This window comes from Filobasidium floriforme, assembly GCF_021052385.1.
Source record: "Filobasidium floriforme strain CBS 6241 chromosome Unknown HD553scaffold_5, whole genome shotgun sequence".
In the NCBI taxonomy this organism is placed as follows: Eukaryota; Fungi; Basidiomycota; class Tremellomycetes; order Filobasidiales; family Filobasidiaceae; genus Filobasidium; species Filobasidium floriforme.
Window position 1 is genome coordinate 842,955 of NW_025763626.1, and position 19,631 is coordinate 862,585.

Sequence of the window (19,631 nt, forward strand, 5' to 3'; positions counted from 1 at the left end):
ATCCATGCGTCTCAAATACAATTGGCGACAGGTCGAATATGCCGCGCGATCGATCGATTTCCAAGGGGATGAAAGTGGAGGTCGAGCTGAACAACTATTCAAGTTCTCGAAGTCGTCATCAGTCAAGACTGTCCCTTTGAATCGGAAAGCCGATAGTAGTAATCAAACGGGCCAAGCTCGCCCATATATCGTCCCAACGGCTTCAGGCGACATTATTCTCCTCTTTTCACGGTCATTGCTGGCCAGGCTCCCGCCTGGCACATCCGAACCACGTCTCTACTCTCGAAACTACCCTTTCATGCAGAGCAGTATGTCTCAACCTAATCGAGACAAACTGTTCCATTCTTCCCGGTTTGCGGGAGCTCCTGAAGTAATGGGACCGCAAGGAGACGCAGCGTCATCTGCTCCAGCTGTCAAGGCACATCGACGCAAGCGACCGGTCAAGAAGGTACAGGAAGCGGCCGTTCCTACAGCTGTCAAACCTGAAGATATCGGCAGAAGCCTAGCTCAGGCAAGACAGAAGATACCTCAAGCAAAGTTGAATGCTAAGGAGATTGTCAGAACCCACATATCGAATCTACCTGCTGGAGCACCTCGACAAACGCAAACGCCTGCCCAGGGGCCTGTTCAGCAGCAGGGCCCGCAACAGCAACAATATCAGCAATGGCGACCACCCCCGCAGCTTTATCAGCAACAGCAGAAACGACAGCCACAATCTCAACAGCCGGCTACGTATTTCAATCCAAGGTTCACCCTTCCTCGGGATTTCGATTCGAAAGATGCCAATGGACAGCTACTTCAGCTTCTTCAAGCGGCACCTTCGGCGTTTCCTGACCAGGAAAGTCCATTCCTCACAGCATATTCCCAGACCCTCATGAACCGAGACCCCCGGGAAGACATCTACCCTCCTCTTCTCAACGGTCCTTCTCGATTCACGAAAGAATGCGTGGATTCTTGGCGAGGATCCCTTCCCCCTGCGGACGTGCAAGAGACCATCTCGAGGATCATTTGGAACGTCAACGAAGTCATTGCGGATCGATGGCCGAGGTTACGTTTCGTGGTAGAACCGTTTGGAAGCGTCAGCTGGCGAGGACAGACGGGGAGTCAGGGAGATCTTGATCTCGTGCTTAGGGATTATTCTCGGCCGTTCGGGTACACGGAAGATTACTGGGGCTCGGGAGGCGCTTCTAACATGAAATTGCCCTCGGTATATAACATGAACGTGGTCGCGAGAGCACTTCGCGAGAGTGGGTTCGTCGAGGTTGAGCCGATTAAATGGGCTACCACACCGATTAGTGAGCAAAACCCCTTTTACGCGCATCTCGGCTCTGCTAAGCTCGCTTGATGCCTTCTCGTATTCTCAGCCAAATTCAAAGATCCCTTTTCGGGGTTCGAGGTCGATCTGAACGTCAACGATCTAGGTGGTCTCTACAACAGCGCTATGATCAACGCTTATTGCCGCCTATCGCCATATCAGCTGCGTCCCCTGATCCACATTGTCAAATCTTGGTCAAAAGCAAGAGACCTCAATAATCCATCCGGGAAAACAGGCGAACGATCTCTCAGCTCGTATTGTTGGGCTCTCATGGCCATTGTTTATATGCAGATCAAGCACGGGCTGCCTAATCTGCAAGATGACGATGTCGTCGGGAGCGTGGGCAGGCAGAACATCGACGTCTGGGTCGGCTGGGGACGGCCGAAGGGCATCCCGGCTCACGTGTCCTTTGCCGATGATCTTGGACTGAAGGGATACAGTGGCTCGAAGGTGTCGGTGGTCGAGTGGAAAGGACAAAAGTTCCTCCATAATGACACATCGGTCGGAGAGCTGGTCAAAGGCTTTTTCGAGTTTTACGCAAAGCTGACGAGTGAGACCGGGAAAGGCTTCAGCAGCGAGAACTTCGAGACGCACTGTCTTTCGGTATGGAAAGGCGGCTTTGTCGAGCGCGGCTTCCCATTAGATCTGCGATATGATTCAAAGCAGCAGGAGTACAAGCGCCAAAGGCAGTTACCAGCTGCAGCTCAACAAGCAGAAGGAATTCAACCACCTCCACCACCGAGTCAACGAAGTAGACGGATCTCGGGGTTCTCGCAACCGCAAGAATGGTCAGGCGCCGACTTGGTGGTTCAGGACCCGTTCCTGCACGACAAGGTTGGCTGCAAATTTCCTGTATACTGTACATGTTCGCTGACACAAGTCGCCGAATGATAGAACTGTGCAAGCGCGATGAACCACCAGACCTTTCAGAGGCTGCAAACTGTGAGTCCAGGTTGATGATTCGCAAAGCGATAACGGCTTAACCCGAAACGCTACCTACAGGAATTCGCTCGAGGTGCAAGTCTGACTGCCAGCGGTGCGATTTTGGAAACATTATTGGAAATCTGCGATCCCGTTCAACACAAGACGAAAGCAGAGCGACGTGCAGAGGAACGTGCTGCTCGAAAGGAGAAAAGTTCAGAGCCGCAGAACTTAACCGCTGAGCCCTCCAACGCTCTCCAGCGGCGCGCTGGTGAGCATTCGGCAAGAACCGAGAAGGAGACAGGCGAGGTCCCACATGTTGGACACGAGGAGGATTTGGGAGCGGAAGCGAAGCATAGCGATACGACTGGCCGAAACATAAAAAAATCCGATGGCAATGCCGATGAGCCAAGCAGCGAAAACACAAGCAGTGAAAGCCATGATGCAACGCTTGCGGCAGCGTTGATTGGTTTGGCAGTTGCTGAACTCGAGAGCGATACCGAGGACGATGGGAAAGAGCCCGAAACGAACGGCAGTAACGAAGCATTAGGACGTGAGTATAGTCACGCGCACGACGAAGGGACCGTCAGGCTGAATCTTGTTGGCCTCTTAATAGCCAGTTCCTTGGGATCTGTTGATACGGTATACTCGGCAGATTCGATCGAATGGTCTCCTTTCCGTGACGACATATTTGTTTGCGGAACTTACCAGATACAAAAACTGGAAGGGGAAAAGGCTAGCATCAAGGAGGATCAGTCTGAGGAGGAGTCTGACTCTCCCGCCATCAAGCGGTTGGGCAGAGCTCTAGTGTATCAGGTTGCGGAAGAAGGTAGAAGCTTGTGAGTATCGTGTTGCATCACCGGATGGTACGGACTCGAAGACTGAATGTATCTTTAATTAGTGAGGAGATGCAGCGTTTCGAAGGCCCGGCAATTCTTGACATGAAATGGTCGCATCCCGGTGCTCCAGGCGGAAATCGACTAGCGATATCCAATGCGGAAGGACAGATTACCGTTCATCGATGGAATGAGGAACAGGCAAGAAGATCAAAGACTATATGTAGCCTTCATTCTGCTAACCTCAACCTCATCCCCAATTCAGCTCACACTGGAACCAAAGGAAGTTATCCAGGTTGACGACTCTAGTGTTCTTTGCTTGTCTTTAGATTGGTCCAATCAACTTGATCCGTCAGTTTAGGATATCACAGGGCAATCATGTCGCAGGAATTGACGGAACCTTCTTACAGGAGCAATTCTACCTCGATTATCAGCTCCCTGTCGAACGGAAATCTGGCGCACGTTGTGACCGATACCGATGGGTCGATGACGGTAGATCATACGTGGCACGCTCACGACTACGAGCCCTGGATCACTGCTTGGGACTTGTGGCAACCGGACACGGTATGGTCAGGTAGGTCCCTGAACGGGAGTTACATCAATACGATTCCTGACCGGAGCGCTTCGGAAATAGGGGGAGATGACCTCAAGCTGAAACGCTGGGATATACGAGCGCCCATGATGCCCGCGCTCGTGAACAAACAGTCAGTCAAAGCGGTATTCATAGCTGTCGCTTGTTGTCTCATAGTCATGTTTGCGGCTCGAAGATTCGAAGGCGGCGTCACGACTATTGCTTCTAATCCTCACCTCGAGAATCTGCTCGCAGTCGGAAGGTGAGTACCCTTCGAATGGACAGAGTCTGCGCAATTGTTGACGCCCGACTCTCTTGACAGTTACGATTCCAACTTGCGCATCTTCGATGCGAGAAACGCTCGCATCCCGTTGCAAACGATCCCTGTTGGAGGAGGAATCTGGCGTACAAAGTGGCATCCATCCGTCGAACGAAAAGGGGATGTCTTGCTAGCATGCATGCATGGGGGTTTCAGGGTGATCAATCTGGATCAGCCCGAAAGCTGGCTGTCCTTGGAGGGGGAGACACCCGTCCGCGAGTGGAAACAAACAGCACTTTTCGACAAACACGAATCGATCGCTTATGGAGTGGATTGGCAGAGGAAGGCCACGGCCACTGCAACAAATGATTCGCTTATTGCAAGCTGTTCCTTTTATGACCACCTGTTGCACCTGTGGCGGGCATGACTTACAACTATATGAGATTACAACGTTGTATGAAACAAATCTATGCATAGACCCTTTGACTTATCAGCGGTCGATTATGAGGTTCTGAAAGTGATGCCAGGCCGCGGAACAGAGGCATGTTCACTTCGGCTTTGAGAACGAGGAAAACTAAAGGTGAAATCACAGTCAGCCACCAACACGTTCGCCGATTTCGTATGCGCCGGACCTACTATGTGTTGGATCATGTTCGACGACGGTTTCGCATGCGCGGCAGATATCAAAGCTGCTCGCGCAGTGAGCGCATCTCAACCAAGGTCCTTGTATCGGCCCGACGTGGATGTCACATAAGGTCTGTGAACATCGGACATGTCAGTGGTCGCGATTTCTTCATCGTTTGGCATATAAGGCACCTACTGAGTGATGCACAACGTGCTCAAGGTACGCGTTAGGGTTGGAAGAGTCGACAACACTGCGAACTTCGCCCACAGGCTTGCGGTACTGCGATCGGTTGACTGGATGAGCAGGTGCCTCCGACAGATAAGGGATGGACTCTCACGAGAATGGGTAGGAGAGGAATCCCACTTCGCAGCGGAAAATGCGCGCGGCGGGTAAATTGCGCAAATACGTGCATGGGGTCGTGTAGCAAATGTGAACGCGTTTCACAAGAGGCGCACTATATACGGCAAGGAAATTGGGTGAGCTGGTACTTTAATAGTGCTTTCGCTTTGCTCACAAGGTTATAGCCCACGGGATCCGAGGGGCAATTGACACACTGAAATCGCCGGCCCCGAATCCGGTTGCTACAGCCTTGGCATACGAGATCGTGCTCGAGGGTCTCCTTTCTCCGCCGGGGCGTTCGCGCTACTTCTGAAGCTCGAGGCGGTGGAATAGCGCCTCCATAGATCGTCTCATTGTCGTTGTCGGGGGAGGCTGCCCGCCTACGATCCTGTTGGCCTGGAAACCCCCCGTTGGCGAGCAATACCGAGTCCTGGTGAAGCCACATATGTCGTGCTCGGTCGGCAAGCTGGTGCAAGCTGTGAGATAGCAGGGGCAGCGGAATCTGAGGTAACCGACCTATTAGACTGGATCCCCGTCTAGATCTCCGCGCTAGACTCACCTCCAACATCAAATGGTCTGGTAGATGCGGTCCAGCGCCGGACGACTCGGTTCCGGATGTCTGACATTCACGACAAAGATCCCTATGAAAAAAACGACCTGTTAGCAAACTCATCACGGGCGAAGGGTATCTTGTTAAAAGACTTACCAAGCTGGACATGTCGTACAGTGGAACCGCGATCCCCTTATATCGCGAAGACAGCTACGCAGAAGAATGACGATTCAGCTATGGGTTGAAGCAGGACAAATGTCGAACCGGCTGACTTGTGACAGAATGCGCCAGGATGTATGACCGCTAAAAGAAAGGGTTCTTGCTAGGTCAGCTTCATATATTGGTGTAGGTGGACGAGCGGTGCCCTACAGGATATTTCAGGACCACTCGTTTCGACCGAAAAGACGGACGCAGGAGGTTTTAACTTTGGAACCCGGTCCGGAACCGCTAGGAAGGCATGGATAGGGTGGATTTCTTGCACATTTTGATGACCTGAAAGGCATTTTGGTGATCAGCAGCAGCTTGACCATGGTCTTTAGGTCGTTCGGGGACTCGCAAGATCGACACAGGTTGAAGTCGGGACATGTCGCGCCTGTGACAACCAATTGTCAGCATGTCGGCTGCACCGAAGCGAACATATGAACTCACATTTGAAGCGATTCTGCTCAGTATTGGCATTGCAGATGGAGCAATTCGCATCGTCCATGTACTCTGCTCATCATCGATATCAGCTTCCCGTTATTAAACACATTTTGAGCCAACTCACTGATATCCCGCCACCCCGTAGCGCTCCAGATCATCTCCCTATAGGTATGATCCATCACACCAAACCGTCTCAACTTGCCTGCCATCCCGTTCATTCCATTATGCCTGATCGCCTTCAACCCCATCATCCGCGTATGGTCGATTCCATGCACCTCGATACATCCCGGACAGAGCTCAAACCCATTAAAGGCCCTGTTCCTCGTTCCGTTGGCGGACAAGACCTCGTGCGTGTGCATTCCCTCTCCTGGTTCAGCATCGCTCGACGCGAACGGGTTTGATAACGGACGGGATGGGGCAAGCGGAGAGACGACCTCCTCCAAGGACCTCCCCCGGTCCCCATCCCGGTCTCCCGAGCGGAGACTCTCATCCGAACCATTGTCAAGCGGATGTCGAAGTACACTCGATGCTCTCCTGGTCGAGGTGGTCGACTCGCCATCACTTTCATCCTGCCCGGCCGAACTCGGCCTTCGCGCCCGACCGTTCGGGTACCCAAGCACGGTCCCCACCTCGTGATCGTGATCGTGGTCGTTTCCACGCAAGTACGCTCTCTCTGCCGCGCTATACAGCTTTCCCGGTCCACAGATCGTACACACATACCGCATGTACTCGAGCCTCATCTCGCACGCGGAACAATCAGGAGCCGTTGAAGGCGGATAAGTCGGTTCTTCGAACGGCTCTTCAGTCATTCCAGAACGGGACGTATGGCTTGTGGTGAATGTTGAGGTGGATCCGTTTAGGTGGACGGTCAAGCGGGGTTGGGAAGAGGTTGAGGCTCGGTTGTGTGACGCCGGGAAGGCCGTGGTCATGTCAGACGATGTGTACGCATAGTACCATTCTGCTTGTCGGGCATGATCAGCATGATACCGCATTAGTCGTACGACTTGAAAGCTAGCTGTCAAGACTCACTACCTCGGCCATCCACTTTCAAAGCCAAATTACCTTTTCCCTCTTCATATTCCGTTCCCACCTGCCCCTGCTCATCTTCGCTTTCACTCCTCCGACTCGTCCGCCTCTCTGACCCTGATCCAGACCCTGATCTGGAGCTCGAGCTCGTCGACCTCGACGCGATCTTCCTAGCCACTCTAGCTTTCTGTTCTTCTATCCACCTCGCCCCCAGTTCAGACGAGGTGATGGACGAGCTAGAGATGGAGGCCGGTCTGCCTGGTCGATACAAGGACTGGTTCGAAAGCGGGTCGAATGGGTTGTGTTGGTGGGAGTGATCGTATGGACTGGCGGAGCGGGTCTGTATGGTTAGGTCTCGAGGCCGTCCGCTTGTCGCTGGTGACAAGTTCGACTCCGGGTTCAAGCTCAAATCCAGGGAACTGTTCGTCTCCCGAAAGGAAACCGTCCCATTCGACCTAGTCTCCTCATCCGGGCGTTCCAGATCTATCGAACTCGTCCCCCTGATAGACCCTTGGCTATGGCTCAAACTAGACTCGCTCTCCTCGGCGATGATCTCATCTCTGACCCTCCTTGTCCTGTATCCATTCCACCCTGATCCGCCCCGTCCGCTGGTCGCACCCGAGATGGCCGAGCTGGAAGAAGTATAAGCCGAACTGGCGTACTCGTCTTCCACGTCGAGATCGTCCAGGTCAGGCAAGCTTCCGGCCAAGGAAGAAGTGTCCGACAAGCTGGGACCATTGTACTCGAAGACGACCTGGAATTGGAGTGTGATGCATCTCTTTGGTACCGCGACGTTGGTACTATTCGAATTTGAGCGGTGGCCGTTTCCATTAGTGATGTCGTCCTCGTCGCTGCCAGACATGAAATACCAGATGGCATCGGTCAACTCGTCTTCGGTCTGAACGAGACAGTCATCTCCTTCCTCGTCATCGTGATAGGCGATATGAAATGCCGAGGTGGTCGCTAACGAGAACGTCTGACTGATCTGCTCGCATGATCGCCCAGAAAATAACGATATTACCGTGAATCAGCTCCGTGCCCAGCTTCAACGGAACGCATTTCGACGACGGACTCACCCTCTCTTTCAATGCGCTGACAGTGATGGTCTTTGCCGACCTGAAAGGTATCTTTTTGGGCACACGACCGTCCAAAGTTGAACATGCTGCGAAAACGGGATGGTCCGGTCTGTCCGAGCCGGCGCTGCTCGTGGACGACATGTCGGTGCGCGATAGCTGGGCGAGGAGGCTCGAGGCATCCGCACAAGATCAGAGAGGGTTCTATCAAGATGGCATATCTTTATATCTATCTTCACTTTGAAACGAGAATGAAGTGAAGAGAGGGCGAGGTTGTCGTAGCTGCTCTATCTATTTTCTGAGAAAGTGTGTCCCCCCCCTTCTCGACTGCGAGAGCTCATCTCTCGAATCGGCGACTATTTGCTTCCGAAACGATCAGCTGGACTTTCGGAAGCAATCGGTTCAAGCCGGACGGACTATTCTCAAGACGTCTTCTTGCTTCTTGTAGAGCGTACCATCCTGTTGACGTTGTGAATCTCGATCTCGTCAGCCTCAGGTCACTTCGGGCAACCCAAGTTATGTCCGGCATACAAGTGGAGAAGACACTCCTTTGGATCACGGCGGCCACCGTCGTCGTTGGCTTGTCGGCATGGGCCGAACGGAAGCTCCGAGCACAGACATTCCGTCCTGAACAGGTCGACAAACAGGAAACCGGGTCTGGCAAGGTCGTTCACGGTGTCATAGGGCTCATCGGTAAGTGTTTCAACTTCACTCCAGATTGACATAGTACGCAGTGACTGACCCATGTGGGTGGTCTATCGCAGGTAATACGCCGTTAGTGAGAATAGACAGTCTCAGTGATGCCCTCGGCGTGGAGATCCTCGTACGCCTACGATGCCTGTTGGCCTTGGATCAGACATTTAACACTTAGAGACTAATCGACCTCATCTTCTTCCCGTTTATATGTTATCTTACACGCTTCCAGGGCAAAGCGGAGGTGAGCAAGACACGCTTCTCAATCACGTCCAGTCTCGCTGAGCCTGGGATATCAGTTTTTAAACCCAGGCGGATCCGTCAAAGATCGAGTGGCGCTTCAAAGTATGTACCTTGAATCTCGAGTCGGCTCTCGTTACAAGCTCTCGTCATACTCGCTCAAAGTACAAGCTAGACGCTGGGAGCTGAACCTGATTGCAATTGCCGTATTCCATAGTTATAGAAGACGCAGAACGAGCGGGGTTATTAGTCCCAAACACCGGTTCGAGGATCTTCGAAGGCACCGTCGGCAGCACAGGTGCATCTGCTATCGTCCCGTCCGCTCGATGTCGTGCTGAGACCAAGACAACGTGACTATGTATAGGTATCTCGATAGCGACGGTAGCTAGAGCAAAGTAAGCGACTGTCTTATCTTCTGCTGAGTGTGACATAGCGCGGGCATCTGACCTTGATGGTCTGCTTTACCTAATCGAATCAGGGGCTACGAAACAACGATCATCATGCCAGACGACGTTGCCCTGGAAAAAGTTCAACTAGCAGAAATGCTGGGCGCGACCGTGGAAAGGGTCCGGCCAGGTCAGTCCTGTCTATTTGAGCGGGTTCATGCTTGGTGAATACAATGATGTCTGATCTATCTGTGGTCGATATATAGCAAGCATTGTGGACGAGAAGCAGTTTGTGGTGAGTCTCAGTACCGCATATTCATTCTGCGGTCCGGAATGTTCCAACTGACAGGCCATTCGCTTTTCCCTTCACAGAACCTCGCTCGAGCTCGCGCAGCAGCTTTCACGGGAGACGACAGTGTGGTACATAGTCATGCCCGGAATGATGGACAGACTGACGTGTTGGTCAGCGAGAAGCGGGAATCGTCCACGGCTGTGAAACAAAGTTCGGCCAGAGGATTGTAAGTCAAATTTCTGGATCGGCACGACGATACATGGGCCGCTAATCATCTAGGTGCATCGTCAGCTTCGCAGATCAGTTTGAAGTACGTGGTCTTCACCATCATTTCTCATCAGGCTCGAGCTGATGACGCCTCCACTTTTATAGAATGAGAGCAATTTCAGAGCCCATTTCGAGGGCACAGGACCAGAGATATGGGAACAGACGGGCGGGAAGATCGATGCATTCGTCTCGGGTGCAGGTGCGCCTCTACGTTCATTCTCTGACTCACATATACCGCGGGCTGATGCGCTGGCCTTACCTGACAACGAAAAGGCACCGGCGGTACACTCTCAGGAACATCGACTTACCTTCGAAGGAGAAATCCTCAACTCAAGGTCATCCTCTCAGACCCGGAAGGCAGTGGATTATTCAACAAGATCAAGTATGGAGTCATGTACGATGTCAAAGAACGGGAAGGAAGGAAACGGAGGCATCAAGTGGATACTATTGTAAGCATCTTTCGTCTGCAAGTTGTAATCCCTTCCTTCGGCTTACACAGCACACTTGCAGGTTGAGGGTATAGGTGAGCCGCTCCTAAATTTGCATGATGTTGATATTATTTGACTGAAGACAGTTGTTCCACTGTCGACAGGTATCAACAGAGTGCGTTCATGTCTAATGTACATTCTTTCGCTCCTTGCTGATTATATCTGCTGCTTTCACGACTACAGCTCACGCGGAACTTCGACATCGGCCGCAAACTGATCGATGATGCTTACCGAGTCACGGACCAGGAGGCCATTTCCATGTCTCGCCATCTCGTTATGCACGACGGTCTCTTCTTGGGCTCGTCCAGCGCCTGTAACCTGGTAGCTAGCGTCAAGCTGGCCAAGACGTTGCCGAAAGGAAGCACTATCGTTACGATATTGTGAGTCGAGCCGGGATACGGAATTATCCGCTGGTTGTTCCTTGTATGGTATTCTTACACTGTGCAAATCTAGATGTGATTCTGGCTCTCGCCATCAGAGCAAGGCAAGTTTCTTCTGGGCATTGGATTGATGACCTTGTACTCATCACTCTCAAGCTTCATCCAACTTTAGTTTTGGTCAAAGGAATACATAGACAAGGCTGGCTTCAAAGACAGCCCTGATATCACCAGCATTCTCGGATAGCGGCATAGTTCGCGGGAATCTATGCAAGCAAACGTCTATCAAATCCGATCCAATCCTGCATTCACATCTACAATAAAATCTGCCAATGCTTCGAGGACGGCAGATTCACCACCTCTTCTACTCGGGTAAGGTATCGACTAGTGTTACGACGTGTTGATACATATCGGCGCCAACTTCAATCCTGCTTCTCGACGGTAACGGTGTTCATCACCACTCGAAGATCGGGCGGCAAGTCCATGTTCTGGAAGTCTAGTGGGCTTCGGAAGTTTCGAACCTGTGATTTGCGGGTCAGTTCCGCCAACATTCAAAAAGCAGAACTTTCGGCAAGACTTACGACTCGTTGGTGCCGCGGCGTATCGAAGTCGGGCCGGTCAACAGCCTCGAAGTCTCCTCTGATACTGGGTGTGCCGCCGTTGAAGTGGTTTCGACGGGCAAAGGGCAGCTCAATATCACTCTGGTTGTGCTGCGCAGCGAGCTCTTGTACATCCTCCTTCTCGAGGTGTAGACGATCTCCCAGCACTCCCCAAGGGTCGTGATCGTTGTTGGGAGCGCGGTAACTAGGCAAGCTCTCGGCATCACTGGGACTCCCGCGGCTCGCCGAGATCCCGTGATAACTCTCAGGGTTGGGTGCTCGGACGTAGACGTTGTTCTTGGCCACTCCGAGGGCTTCGTGGTTTCCGCCTCCACGAGGGAGAAGGACGAACAGGGAGAGCAAAGTCGACGTGAAAATGCAGAAGATGGCGACCGAGTAGAAGGCATCGACCCTGATATCAATGTTCGGTCGGTCAGTCCATATGCTTTACGACGAGAGAAAGGCTCTCGGATCATACCAGAAATCATGGTGGTTGATCGTCTTGTGTTCAGTCAGCCCATCAGCAGATAAGATCAAGAGGACTATGGTGTAAATCAGACGAAACGCCGTCCTGTAGGGAACTAGCGTCAGTCCGGCTCGTTGATTCACGGAACGAGATCCCGATGTACCTGGCGTTGTTCATTTGACGAAAGTAGTTGAGTTTGCCGATGACCTCCCCGTTGGCTCCTTGCCGGCGCTGAAACACACCATGGACGTTTCATATATCAGCGCGGGAGGTGATAAGGTGGCACGCTCACTGCACTCACCGATTCGCGGATGAACGCCGGGAACTTGAAGCTGAAAGAGTCGGACAATCGATCAGAAGTGACTCAAATGTATAGCATCTTCTGCATTGTCTCACCAGACCCAGGCGCTCCCGAATGTGAGGCTAGGATCGCCACAGACCGTCAGCTCAAAGCGTCGAGCCGCTCGAGAATCATACTAGCAACTCACAGCAAGGACGCAATACTTCCAGCAAAGAAGATGTTGGTCTCGATCTGCCGAGCCGCCTCCCGTATGTCAATATCGCCTTTTCCACCGACCAAGTACCTGCTCAGACTCACTGTCGTCAAGCTATCCAACTCCATCGTTGCTGCCCCAAACAGCAACCCTACTCCGCCTATGACTCCACAGCACCAAAGCTTGAAATACTAGACCATTCCAGATTACACACTACATCAGCACCTGTCAAATCGATGGCGGCCGTACAACCCAACACGGCGCGTTCAGGACTCACCACGCTCTTGAACCAACTCTTGCTTTGTTTAGATCGGATCACCTGAAGGAGCCAGGTCCAGAAGAGGAATTCTTCCAGATGAACTCCGAGCAGGAAACACCAAGCGGCGGTCAAGCAGTAGTACGAAATATGAAACAGGGTGATGTGGGCCTTCTCCCAAAGCTGGTAGGGCTTTACAATCTATGTTTAGAGCAAGGTACGCGAATGTAAGCCTGTATTCTCTCGATGGGGGTGACGGATTTGTGGGCACTCACGACCCCGGTCTTGGGCAGGTAGATGTAATATTCTTCATATTTGACATAAGCGCTCACCCAATCTCCAACGTTGAACTGCGTGGTACGAAACGCGTCAGGCGAACGGGATCAGCCTGTGTTTGCCGTAATCTAAGCCGAAAACGGTTGAGGGCAAGGACTCACAAGTATACTATCGTCGCGAATCACAGAACAGTAAGAACGATATCGTCGTATCAACACCTCCTCCTATTACTGCCACCAAAGGCACCCCTATCGAACGGCCTTGACGACTCACCAACTAGACACCAACAACCAAACGATAACACACCGAAACGCGTCTTTCCTCGTCGGAAGTAAACAACGGAACCCGTCGTATTTGTAGAGGTGCCAGAGGACCAGACATGTTCCAAGGAGGGAGATGACGGCGGCGAAGAGTTGTGCGGTGGGACTGTAGGTCAAGAGGGGGAGTGTATAAGATCAGTCGCTGCGGAGGCGAGACGGATGCGGGGTGGAAAGGCTGGTTTTAGCTCACGATTGATGACACATTTCTGCCGGAATGCAAGAAAGTCTTGAAGCTAAAGATCGTGTTATGCTACAACGATCCGAATCCCAAGATGGTACACGGAGAACGACTACAAGCGACATTCACTTCGACAATCCAGCGCTCACCCCGTCAGTCCTATATAAATGACACCATCACGTCCAGTAACATCGCGTCGTGATCATGACCCGATCGGGGCTCGGGCTCCAAGCGAGGGAACTTCCTTTCCACAGTCCTGGCCTTCCTTGCAAAGGAACGGGAAGCAAAGATGAGACATCGATCATCGTAGGATCTTCCTTCGATCGTCCTTTAGAAAGGGAGGATGGCATGCGTTGATCCTCTTTCATCTGCGCGAGCGCGCAGGAAGAGGCAGAATTGATCGTGTTTGATCCTCCGAAGATCCTGTCGTTGGTGAACCCGGACCGGGCCGACATCGAAATGCGTTTCAGATAAGGGAAAGAAGCAAAACGTGATGATCATCGCTGATCGCCGGAGGGTGGAGGTCGTGGACGCAGAATGACCGAGGTTGAGGGAAACGGTGATCTCCGCGGCGCCGTGCGCGCTGTGCATCGTCCCGAGGAAGTGATTGACATTCTCACTCGATCATTCGTCTAAAAGCTAGTAAGCTAGTAGCTAGTAGGTCCTGGCGATTTGATTTGTATTCGTTCACAGTACACTGGTGCTCAAAGCTCAGCAGGTCAAAGGACGTGAAACGCGATAGAACGGGTACTTTCCTTATTCCGGTCCCCGCAAAGTCTCACCTCCATTCCGCAGCCTGCCGAAGCCAGTGTCGTGCTTGCCGACGTCTAACGGGAGCAATTGTCATCATTCCCGGCAGCGGCAGCCGCAGAAGGGGACGAAGGGGGCGATCGGTTCAAAAAACGGTCGAAAGAGATCGTGTTGCGACCTCGAACCTAGAGATAGCTGGATAGAGACCGTTCGGAACCGGCGGGCAACGATGTCGCAGTCAAAGGCCATCTACATGTGTCTGTTGAAATGGGCTGTGCGCTTCGACAACGTCTTCCTGTACTCTCCAGTATCTCCCCTAGCCCCATTACGGCGACGTCGCCTTGCTCTCTCCCTGTCTGCCTGTATTTGTCACCGCGTCGCCCGCTAGTTCCGTCAGGGGCCAAGCTTCTCTGCCAAGACCAGTATCTGGTACAGCTAGCTAGGTTCGAGGGTCGTTCGTCATCTCCCCCTGCATCTGCTCGCCAAAGACACCACACTGGTACACCGGCACGTCGGCACCGTCCCACCTCGGCCAATAGATCTCTAGCCTTCGTCCCCGAACTGCTTCCTGTTTGCTAGCGATCACCCCGCTCGTGCTCCAAACGCTCGAACACGAGGCCTTGGCAGATCGCCTACCAGCACACGACGACATCATCCGCAGCGCTGCTCCTTCCTTCCCCCCTTGTCCGCCTGTCGTTAGCCACACAGAAGGAGGGTCCTTGCTGAGCGATAACATCTGAGGGGAGTCGACATCAAGGATGGACGCGGACAACAACGAGGTCGAACGTCGTCGGGACGACACCAACGGCGATACGACCGACTCTTCTCGCTCACACCGTCAACACCTCCATCAAAATCATAATCCCTACGCTCTCGATCCTACGAACCCGTATTCGAGCTTGTTATCCCCACTGCACCTGAGCAACGAACGGAATAATCACGGCGGGTTCCCTGGTTTCGATACCTCCTTGTTGACGGCTTCCGATTCGTCGTCGACCTCGTCACCACGCTTATCCAGGACGGATCCTGTGGGAAGGCCTATCAATCTCAACCCCAATCTCAATATCAACACCGACCTAGCCGCCGGGTACTCCCGCCAGCCAGAACGTAATCACGTTCGGACCCCTTCTACCGGCTCATCAATCGGTTCGACGGGAGCCCCTACTACCACCTCGACAGCCAGACCTGGACTGAAACCGATATCGATACCGGGAAAGAACGAGATGATTCCCATGCCAGTACCCCGACCGACAGGGTCTTATGCCCCTGATGTACCGCGGAACATGTTGGACAACCCAGAGCTCGGAGAAGGGGGCTTGACCTATGCGCAGTTGCATGGACGGAGAGGGAGCGATGATGGAGATGCCGATAATCAGAGGAATTACTGTCAATGGAAAGGTTGTCAACAGTGAGTGTCCCGATTGCCATCGTTATCGTCGGGCGCAGAGAAGGGCAGCAGTCTGATCCGGTCTGGCTCTACGTGCAGGGCTGCGAATTCCCCGGAAGAGCTTTATGAACACCTATGTCAAGATCATATCGGCAGGAAGTCGACCAACAACTTGTGCTTGACGTGTCATTGGGAAGGATGCGGCGTGGTCTGTGCGAAACGAGATCACATCACAAGTCACTTGCGAGGTCAGCCAACGGCCCTATAACCCGTAGTGACAGGCACTTGAACTGACGTATCTGGTCGTTCTGTTCGTCTCGATCCAGTTCACACGCCGTTGAAACCTCATCGATGTGTCATCTGCAAGAAATCCTTCAAACGACCTCAGGATCTGAAAAAGCACGAAAAGATTCATACCGAGGAACATCACGCCCTGCATAAACACTCCAAGGCACCCATGGCTCTTGGAGACGGTCGTGTGGTCATTCCCACAAAGACCGTCAAACGAAAGAGCGCCAAGCGGTCCGACAGCCAGTCTTCCAAGGCCGGTAGCAGCACAGGGAGCAAGGCTGGGAAGGCCAGGAGCGACTCTGTCGGAAGCGGGACGTCGGGCCGACAAGGCGGGATGACGAGCGAGGACGAACAGAGCGACTCGTCCATCTCGACGCGTTTGGGAGCGTACCCCGGACAGATCCCTTTGCATCATTACGGACATAATGGCCATGGGAACGGTATGGGTGGTTCGACGGGGACATCGCCCGGAATGGGAGATTCGTCTGGACCCATTTTTGGCGGCTCCACCATCGGACTGAGCAGGAAACGAGACAGTTCGGGAGAGCTCGTCCCTATGATGGGAGGGGCTCGGGAGTCGAGATCAGCGAGCTTCAGCTCGAGACAGAGTGAAGAAAGTGCCGGCAGCCGCCATGGCAGCAGTAAGTGTGATGGTGATGAGGGACATCTTTCCATGGTGCTCAACATCGACCCCTGTATTATGCTTCAGTCTCGAGCTCGATATCGCCTATGGCTCAACATGCTCACTTCCCACCAGTGCCCGGCTTCGGCAATTTCAACCCGCACGGCGCGCCGTTTCAGCCAGGCGGCAGTCTCTATCCTCAACTTCCAGGATTTGACAGTGGGGCTGCGGCTGGACCTTCGATGCCAATGAACCCGAATCCCGCACCCTTCCAGCCGCAACGAACGGGAGGGGAAGCTCCTTTCGTCGATATCCCTGTGAGCGTTAGCGTGCCGGCGCACATGGCCGAGCGACATCGAGCACAATACGAAGAGCTCGCACGGTTGCAGAGGCAAGAGCTGTTGCAACTGGCGCATCAGCCTTCATACGGCAGCAACAATCAGGGATCGAGCAGTAATCGCTACGGCAGCTCTCAGCAGGGCGGGTTCGGTCGAAGCTTTTCCGGGCATGAGAACAATGGGATGTATCTAGGCGTGGGCGAGCAAGATCGTCCGTCGCCCGGTTCACCCGGTAGTCAGGGGCAGACACGGTTCCAGCATGGTATGAACGCGCAAGATGGTGGATTTGGAGCCATCGACGGGTTGTACCAGGACGTCAAGAAGAGACGGGTTGAACCGGTGTATGATGCCAGTGAGTGGGCTTTGCGAGATTGCTGCGAAACCGATACGGGTCAGCTGACCATTATCATTCGTAGACATGGCACACCGTTTGGAAGAGCTTGCCGCGACGTTCCAACAGGTTCCTGTGCCGTCTCACGCTCCAGACTCGGCATCGCCTCGAACGCAAAACCATCGGATATTCGCCAACTCCCCCGATGTGGCAATGGACTCGTCGCCGTACGACGCGAGCCACTTTAGTCCGCATGACGTTAGCATCCTGAACAACATCCGGTCTGCGCAAGACCTGGCCGATTTCAATGCCTTCATGCTGTCGCTAGGTAAGGATGCAGCGTCCAGCCTGGGTCTGCCCGGCCCCCCTCGACAACCACATCGGCAAAACTCGGGCGACATGCCATCACCATACTCGTCCGGATCCTCCATGTCCGAGTCTCAAGGCGGCCATGACATGTTCGACCCGGCCACGCTGGCGTCACTCGGTCTGGCAGGGATGCCAGGTATACCTAATAGCGGGCACGTCGACTTTGGTTCGATCTATCCAAATGATAACAAGATCCGCACGGCGAGTGATCTGGGAGGGTCGGGATCGCGACCGATCGCGGCTCTGCCTGGAGCGAGGTCGGGTCGGGATCGACAACCTGATGGAAGTGATCTGGGTAATGCCGACGACGAGTCGTTACGCAAGCTGGCCTCTTCGCTGTCGGGAGGATCTATGCCGACGGGCGCCATGGGAGGCAAGCCATTCGGAATGGGCCACGATCACAACGGTCTCGGCGGCAACAACACCTTTGATTTCACCCACGCCTTGAACGCCATGCAGAAGAGCAGTCACAACCATAGCCACAGCCACAGCCATAGCAATAACAATAGCAACTTTGCGAACTTTGATCAGCTAGCGAAACCGCACAGCACCGCTCCCCCGGCCAAGCTCGATCTCGGTGACTTCGGCAAGAACACGTACCGGAACGTCAACCTGCTCGGCGCGTCGCAATCACAGTCGAGCCGGACGAACAGTCTGGATTACGTCAAGCGTGAGCCTATCAGTCGAGGAGGCAGTCCGATGCTCGTCGATGTCAACAGCCTCGATGTCAAGCGGGAAGGCGGACGCGATGGTGAGGCCTACTCGCCGCCTCTACCCAAGGGAGCTTTCCCTCAGGCGGAGATGAATCCGAAATATGTCTTGCCCGCACTAAGGCATTCCTCGGAAAAGCCCTCGGACGTCCATCTGACGGGTTTGAGAAATCTCGGGTTCGGGGAAGAGTGTTGGACGGCCAGTCCGGCGCATTCAGCTGGGATCCGAACTCGATCGCCCTCGCCTGACCTTGAATCAGAGTACGGCAGTGGCGAGACTAGACACAAACGGTTCTCGGCTAGGTTGCCTAGCATCACCGCGCTGCTCGGACCGGAGCGGAAGCGGTCTTACGACGAAGCGCTGGTCTTGCACGTTGGGAGGATGGGTCTAAATAGCCGACCTTCCACGTCCACATCGAGATCAAGGGCAGCGTCCTGGGACGAACGATACCGACATGCGCAGATTGTGAGGGATTTGTTGGTCAGGGTGAATAACGCTTGGAAGCGGCGGCACGAACTCGGTTTCCGGGACGAGGAGTACGATTACGGATACGAGTCGGAGGATGATTTGCGAACGCCGATCGCGCCTCGTCGAATCGTCGAGGAGGATGAGGACGAGGAGGATGTCAAACCTGTTGTCCGATGGTGAAGAAGCGGGATTGTTCGTGTCTATCGGCGTCTTGTATCGATCTTGAAGAGAATCTCTTGTCCTGGAGGCTGTATATCATCTAGAAGCTAGACATTGTATTATTTAAAGCGACACAAAGCATAGTCGAGCTCTGTTGGAATTATGAGGGTTGTCTGGATGTGATCTGCAGTTCTGAAGAGCTCTCTCTCTCACACACACACTCACCTTTAAACCAGGGTTTCTTGCGGGACCAATCGATGATCGATGATAGAATCTGAATCAGACATCCCCCCTTCGATGCCGCGTTTCAGTTCGAGGATGACCACAAAAGGCCCCGCTCGCGTGGGGAAGCGTTTCGCGGCGAACGATGATTGACCAAAGGGATTGATTGCGACACCAGAACAATCTAGAACATCCTGATCGCCCTCATCAATTCGATCATAATCAGAAAAGTTTTTCACTTCGAGTCGTTCTTGTTGTTGTTTGTCGCCGATTTGGATCCGACCACCCACGGATCGGGATACAGGTATCGGACGACGATCCCACGTATTGTCCCCCCCAAGTAGCAGGTATGTCCTAGCTCACGTCTCTCTTCCCACCCGATCAAACGAGTATTCTCCAGCTCAGTCAATCGACAATGAGAGCTAGCATATCACAACCGATAGTAAATGAACTAAAGGAACTACGAGACACCCTGATCAATTTCCATCTCGGAC

General features: G+C 53.3%; 7 protein-coding genes across 7 annotated transcripts; 5 read left to right on the forward strand and 2 right to left on the reverse strand.

Annotated features, from left to right (window-relative positions):
* Positions 1-60: 60 nt before the first annotated feature.
* On the forward strand, positions 61-4,329 carry HD553DRAFT_293644 (uncharacterized protein; the record flags this gene model as incomplete). Its single annotated transcript, XM_046178437.1, has 11 exons — positions 61-1,295; positions 1,365-2,149; positions 2,210-2,257; positions 2,318-2,789; positions 2,853-3,075; positions 3,138-3,295; positions 3,360-3,423; positions 3,483-3,646; positions 3,707-3,776; positions 3,840-3,905; positions 3,966-4,329. The coding sequence occupies exons 1-11, from the start codon at positions 299-301 to the stop codon at positions 4,327-4,329; spliced, it is 3,411 nt and encodes a 1,136-aa protein (XP_046038562.1). The 5' UTR covers positions 61-298.
* HD553DRAFT_190266 (uncharacterized protein) lies at positions 4,178-8,430 on the reverse strand. The gene is made up of 15 exons (XM_046177011.1): positions 8,161-8,430; positions 7,088-8,069; positions 6,183-7,016; positions 6,065-6,127; positions 5,973-6,008; positions 5,786-5,908; positions 5,689-5,719; positions 5,573-5,626; positions 5,426-5,507; positions 5,042-5,368; positions 4,865-4,981; positions 4,723-4,806; positions 4,539-4,659; positions 4,335-4,476; positions 4,178-4,258 (listed from the first exon to the last, which is right to left on the reverse strand). Exons 1-14 carry the CDS (start codon positions 8,299-8,301, stop codon positions 4,370-4,372), a joined length of 3,102 nt encoding a protein of 1,033 aa, XP_046038563.1. The 5' UTR covers positions 8,302-8,430; the 3' UTR covers positions 4,178-4,258; positions 4,335-4,369.
* Positions 8,431-8,631: 201 nt separating this feature from the next.
* On the forward strand, positions 8,632-11,299 carry HD553DRAFT_190351 (putative cysteine synthase). Its single transcript, XM_046177012.1, has 17 exons — positions 8,632-8,850; positions 8,922-8,980; positions 9,083-9,094; positions 9,150-9,195; positions 9,308-9,388; positions 9,455-9,485; positions 9,569-9,666; positions 9,743-9,771; positions 9,849-9,994; positions 10,060-10,078; positions 10,141-10,234; positions 10,309-10,484; positions 10,546-10,558; positions 10,628-10,638; positions 10,707-10,903; positions 10,977-11,007; positions 11,076-11,299. The coding sequence occupies exons 1-17, from the start codon at positions 8,676-8,678 to the stop codon at positions 11,145-11,147; spliced, it is 1,290 nt and encodes a 429-aa protein (XP_046038564.1). The 5' UTR covers positions 8,632-8,675; the 3' UTR covers positions 11,148-11,299.
* A 23-nt stretch (positions 11,300-11,322) lies between these two features.
* On the reverse strand, positions 11,323-13,515 carry HD553DRAFT_340274 (uncharacterized protein; the record flags this gene model as incomplete). Its single annotated transcript, XM_046182524.1, has 13 exons — positions 11,323-11,421; positions 11,482-11,911; positions 11,978-12,070; positions 12,129-12,196; positions 12,267-12,297; positions 12,362-12,388; positions 12,454-12,497; positions 12,564-12,650; positions 12,737-12,916; positions 12,991-13,065; positions 13,153-13,159; positions 13,265-13,417; positions 13,502-13,515. The coding sequence occupies 13 exons, from the start codon at positions 13,513-13,515 to the stop codon at positions 11,323-11,325; spliced, it is 1,308 nt and encodes a 435-aa protein (XP_046038565.1).
* A 1,393-nt stretch (positions 13,516-14,908) lies between these two features.
* HD553DRAFT_190632 (uncharacterized protein) lies at positions 14,909-15,698 on the forward strand. The gene has a single exon (XM_046177014.1). It carries the CDS (start codon positions 14,998-15,000, stop codon positions 15,649-15,651), a length of 654 nt encoding a protein of 217 aa, XP_046038566.1. The 5' UTR covers positions 14,909-14,997; the 3' UTR covers positions 15,652-15,698.
* Positions 15,699-15,756: 58 nt separating this feature from the next.
* HD553DRAFT_264145 (uncharacterized protein) lies at positions 15,757-16,041 on the forward strand (the record flags this gene model as incomplete). Its single annotated transcript, XM_046177443.1, has 2 exons — positions 15,757-15,874; positions 15,953-16,041. Coding segments are annotated over 2 exons (207 nt in total), but the record flags the coding sequence as incomplete, so codon positions are not given.
* A 570-nt stretch (positions 16,042-16,611) lies between these two features.
* Positions 16,612-18,987, forward strand: HD553DRAFT_190628 (uncharacterized protein). The gene is made up of 2 exons (XM_046177013.1): positions 16,612-17,229; positions 17,294-18,987. The coding sequence occupies exons 1-2, from the start codon at positions 16,647-16,649 to the stop codon at positions 18,934-18,936; spliced, it is 2,226 nt and encodes a 741-aa protein (XP_046038568.1). The 5' UTR covers positions 16,612-16,646; the 3' UTR covers positions 18,937-18,987.
* The last annotated feature ends 644 nt before the right edge of the window (positions 18,988-19,631 follow it).

Coding starts and splice junctions, on each gene's coding strand:
- HD553DRAFT_190628 (XM_046177013.1), top strand. CDS start 16,647: ATGGCTCAACATGCTCACTTCCCACCAGTGCCCGGCTTCGGCAATTTC. Junction 17,230..17,293: donor TGAACCGGTGTATGATGCCA/GTGAGTGGGCTT, acceptor TATCATTCGTAG/ACATGGCACACCGTTTGGAA.
- HD553DRAFT_190266 (XM_046177011.1), bottom strand. CDS start 8,301: ATGTCGTCCACGAGCAGCGCCGGCTCGGACAGACCGGACCATCCCGTT. Junction 6,128..6,182: donor TACGGGGTGGCGGGATATCA/GTGAGTTGGCTC, acceptor GATGATGAGCAG/AGTACATGGACGATGCGAAT. Junction 5,508..5,572: donor TGTACGACATGTCCAGCTTG/GTAAGTCTTTTA, acceptor TTTTTTTCATAG/GGATCTTTGTCGTGAATGTC.
- HD553DRAFT_190351 (XM_046177012.1), top strand. CDS start 8,676: ATGTCCGGCATACAAGTGGAGAAGACACTCCTTTGGATCACGGCGGCC. Junction 9,389..9,454: donor AGGCACCGTCGGCAGCACAG/GTGCATCTGCTA, acceptor GACTATGTATAG/GTATCTCGATAGCGACGGTA. Junction 11,008..11,075: donor GCTCTCGCCATCAGAGCAAG/GCAAGTTTCTTC, acceptor ATCCAACTTTAG/TTTTGGTCAAAGGAATACAT.
- HD553DRAFT_190632 (XM_046177014.1), top strand. CDS start 14,998: ATGGACGCGGACAACAACGAGGTCGAACGTCGTCGGGACGACACCAAC.